Source organism: Aplysia californica, unplaced genomic scaffold (assembly GCF_000002075.1).
Source record: "Aplysia californica isolate F4 #8 unplaced genomic scaffold, AplCal3.0 scaffold00096, whole genome shotgun sequence".
Classification (NCBI taxonomy): Eukaryota; Metazoa; Mollusca; class Gastropoda; order Aplysiida; family Aplysiidae; genus Aplysia; species Aplysia californica.
This window is the reverse complement of record NW_004797366.1, coordinates 776725-780830: the sequence shown is the minus strand read 5'-3', so window position 1 is coordinate 780830 and position 4106 is coordinate 776725. Positions and strand designations below refer to the sequence as shown.

Here is a 4106-nt window from a genome sequence, read left to right as displayed (position 1 = left end):
CCCCCCCTGCAGTTAAATCACCATTTCCCCTCCACCTGTGTTGTTGCTCCTCTCTGACTCTATTCTCCCCTTCCTTCCAGATGAGCTGGCCAAACAGATAGAGGACAGTGCAGCAAAGGCTGTGTTCACAGCTGATGTCCTGGCCCCAGTGGCGACAGCAGCATTAGCTGACACTGCCAAAACAGGTTGTGTTAAGGTGAGTTATTTTTTAGAGTACTATGCTTAACTCTCACTGGTTTCCCGTGCCATGAAAATGGTCATAGTCATGTTTCCGCTGACTACCTTTGCTTCAACCCCTGCGGTTTTTTAGTTCAGGGGGTCTTTTCGTGTTATTACCACAGCATATGCGGCATGGGTACTGCTTTTAGAAATTATAACCACTTCCATACCGAAAGAGCAAGTGCCGTCATGCATAGAACAATGTTTTTGTGTTTATCACACAAAGGAGAGTCACTGACTGTAACAAACTGTGACAGTTGGACAGACTGTTGCCATTACTGGTCCTTTTTGTGTTCTCTTTTTGTGCTACAAACAAAAGGAAACAAACACTTTAGTTGCATAATTCACATTTGGTTTGTTTTCCTGGGGTCCAATTTGAAGTCTAACCATGGTTCCTGCAGCAATTTCCAGACCTGTTTTTGTTGTTTTCTAAAAGCTAGATGAAAGAGGGAAATCACTTTCTGTTTGTTGTCTAGCAATCTTTATTACGTCCATAATAAGTGTGCAAAGGTATGTGACTTTATGTCTGTTAGTTTTGTCACAGTGATTGTTCAGAAAACTCATTGAATTAGCAAATACGCAGGGTATATCAAAGACCAATATGGCAGGTAGCCAGTGAGTCAATGCTGCATAATACCTTCACACATAGGAGTAGAAATTCATACTTTTTACTTAAAAGTATCATGGACAGAATTTTGATAGACGGAAATATTCAGGCATAGAAGAAGTATCACTTTAAACGTAAAGACGTAGTTAATCGCCTCACCTGCAACTGTGTCACAACATTTTGGCTATTTGCCTTGTGTGAAGAAGGCAAGATTTCAATTCTAGGACAGTAAAGATATTTTGTTGAGTCTTTTTGATGGGATTGGGAAGACCTGGTTGACCTTGAGAGGCATCGTCAAACACCCTTCCTTTTTAAAATAACTTTAATTGTATCATGGGGGGGTGTAAAATGTTCACAAACAGTCAAGTATTGCTGCAGGCTCTACATCAGTAAAACTCTGAGTTTTGAGCAAGAGGCAAGTCCGTGGTTGGTGGGTGCTCTGGTGTGGTTAGCTCCTTCTTTCCTATCAAACATTTATCGTCTTTATCTCTGCTCCTTCTTTTTTGTGTATGTTACTTTCTTGAAACTCATCTATTCTTCGGCACTTATATGACCTTATTGTATTGCAAGTGCCGTAAAACGCTTACTGAAACAAATAAGCTAGAGGGTAAAAATGGACAATGATGCTGGTGTCCTAGTGATGGTCTGGACTCTCCGGCCCTGTACCTTCAGGAGCACAAAGAAGAGAATAGAGCAGTTAACACCAAGCCTGTCTGTCCCTGGCCACTTTCTCTAGCCTTGACACAGTATAAAGAAAGCAGTGTAAAGAAATTAGTCTTCTCGATCGCATCACACTTGAAGTCCGGTATCTATCAAATTGGGCTGTCCTGCTCAGTTCCTCTGTCGGACTGTATAGCTTCTCTTACAGTGTCAGTCAGTGGGGTTGGCAACGTTCAGAAATAAGTTTTACTGTAAGACTTGATAGTTTTATGGACTTGCTTACAATGCATTTACAGAATAAAAAGCAGTGTGAAAGAAAAGCAACCTTCACAGAATATTCCTCTCGGTTGCCGAGAAATATGATAGTTCTATCCTTTCAAATAGGGCCTACCTATCTATTACACTCAGTTACACTGAAGGCAGTTTTAACAGCAAACATTGCACATATGGCAACTTTTTAAAAAAAAGTATCCCAATTTTTGTAACACCTTCTCTGGCTTAAAGTATGTTTTCTCTCTCACTGGATGCAATTACAGAGTAATGATCTCAGCCTACGTTTTCTCTCTCACTGGATGTAATTACAGAGTAATGACTCTAAGCCTACGTTTTCTCTTTCATAGAATGTAATTACAGAGTAATGATCTAACCCTACGTTTTTCTCTCTCCTCACAGGATCGCTTTGTGTTTGGCGAGAGTCCTGGCTTCCGTCCTTTCTCCTCCTTGATCTCCGAGGGAAGTGGATCCTTGCCGGATGTGACCTTCAACCTCAAAGATGACGTGTTTGCCCTGCCGTACTCTAGCGGCACCACTGGCTTGCCGAAGGGTGTCATGCTCACACATTCCAACATTGTCAGCAACATCTGCCAGATTGAGTAAGTGCCTTGTGATGCAGTATATGTGTTTCCCAGCACAGATTACTGTGATTTTAAAAAATGCATCATCAGTAAGTTGTTCAACTGTTCCAAATCCAAAAAGCAAAATGTTTCATGAGAGAGGAAGAAGAGTTTCATTCTTTTAACAACTGTAGGCCTACCTACGTTATGAATCTCTTTCTTGCTTTTTTTCAACACACAGAATCTAAAAATTCCACAAAGTCTTTCTTGTGCACCTCCAATCAATACGACTTATACTGTAAATATATTTGCATGGTGTGTTCCAAAGAAGTTGTCTAAAGGCTGGCCATGTTTCATTACTCTACCATGATTCCTTCATACCCAGACCAAAGATTTATTGAACACCCCCCCCTTGTATTAGGAAACTGCATTTTTTTCAACTTTCAAAATTTTTTGGCTTGGTACCACGGAACAGCTGGTGGATGAAATGAGTCTTCCGTCACATAGAAAGGCCCATCTGGAAGGACTCATCAAACTTTCCTCTCTCTGACAGTGCTGCAGAACATATTGGCCGGGGAGACCCCACTCTCGGACTGCTGCCATTCAGTCACATCTATGGAATGACTGTCGTCTTGTTCGGAACTCTGAGTCAGGGTGCAAAACTGGTCACCCTTCCAAAGTTTGATCCAGAGGCTTTTCTCAAATGTTTGCAGATGAAGCAGGTATTTTTCTTTACTGTGTTAGAATAACTAGCATTCAGCGAGAATTTCTTTGAGACTGTGGTGGTGCAGTAATGTAAAATCTGAAAAGAACAGTTTAACACTGTAGAGTCTGAGGGCTTTAACATTAAGTAACTTCACAGAAAAGTTGGTGTTATAGAGAGGCTTTTATAATTAGAAGCAACAGAAATGTGGTTTCTTAGGAGACTGCTAAGAGTATCGTGGAAGGAAAAGAAATCAAATGAGGTAATGTTTGATGAAGCCCACGTGGGACACTCACTGTTAAAAACAATCAGGAAACGACAAAAGCTGATGTTGGAACACCTGAATAGACATAAGGGTCTTGAACATCTAGCTCTCACTGCCAAAATTGAAGGCAAAGGAGGCAGGGGTAGGCCGAGAGCAACCTTCTTGGGGAACCTAAACAAATGGGTAACAGGGAAAGATCAGGAAAACAGCTTTTTTAAGAGCATCCTAGCAAAAGAATGAATAGAGAATTGTGGTTGCCGATGTCTGTCGCAGATCTGGCACAGGATGATGATGATGATGATGATGATGATGATGATGATAATGATGATGATAATTTCCCTTGTATACTTGCCTTGCCGTGGTGGGAAAGCTTGCAAATCCTTAGGATTCCGGGAACTATACCAGTACCAGCGGAGACTTAGGGCCCTGGCAGGTTCTTCCAAGCTGGTCAGGTTACCGGAGGAGGGGGGGCTGACAAAATGTATGCACCAGCTGCGGGTGATGGGCGTGGTCTACCTTAGCAGTGAAAGCTAGAGTGGTGTAGAAAGCAGGTGTCTTATTTAACAGTGAAGGCTAGAGTGGTGTACAGTGAAGGCTAGAGTGGTGTACAGTGAAGGCTAGAGTGGTGTACAGTGAAGGCTAGAGCGGTGTACAGTGAAGGCGTGAAGGCTAGAGCGGTGTACAGTGAAGGCTAGAGCGGTGTACAGTGAAGGCTAGAGCGGTGTACTGTGAAGGCTAGAGTGGTGTACGGTGAAGGCTAGAGTGGTGTACGGTGAAGGCTAGAGTGGTGTACGGTGAAGGCTAGAGTGGTGTACGGTG

The 4106-nt window shown here is 42.5% G+C and overlaps 1 protein-coding gene across 1 annotated transcript in view; it reads left to right on the top strand.

Annotated features, from left to right (window-relative positions):
• The window catches only part of LOC101849364 (probable 4-coumarate--CoA ligase 1), a gene marked incomplete in the record, with an annotated part of 16117 nt that overhangs the window by 2596 nt on the left and 9415 nt on the right, over positions 1-4106 (top strand). Inside the window, 3 exon segments of the mRNA XM_035968909.1 lie at positions 81-196; positions 2159-2358; positions 2873-3041. Coding sequence (XP_035824802.1) covers positions 2315-2358; positions 2873-3041 — 213 coding nt within the window.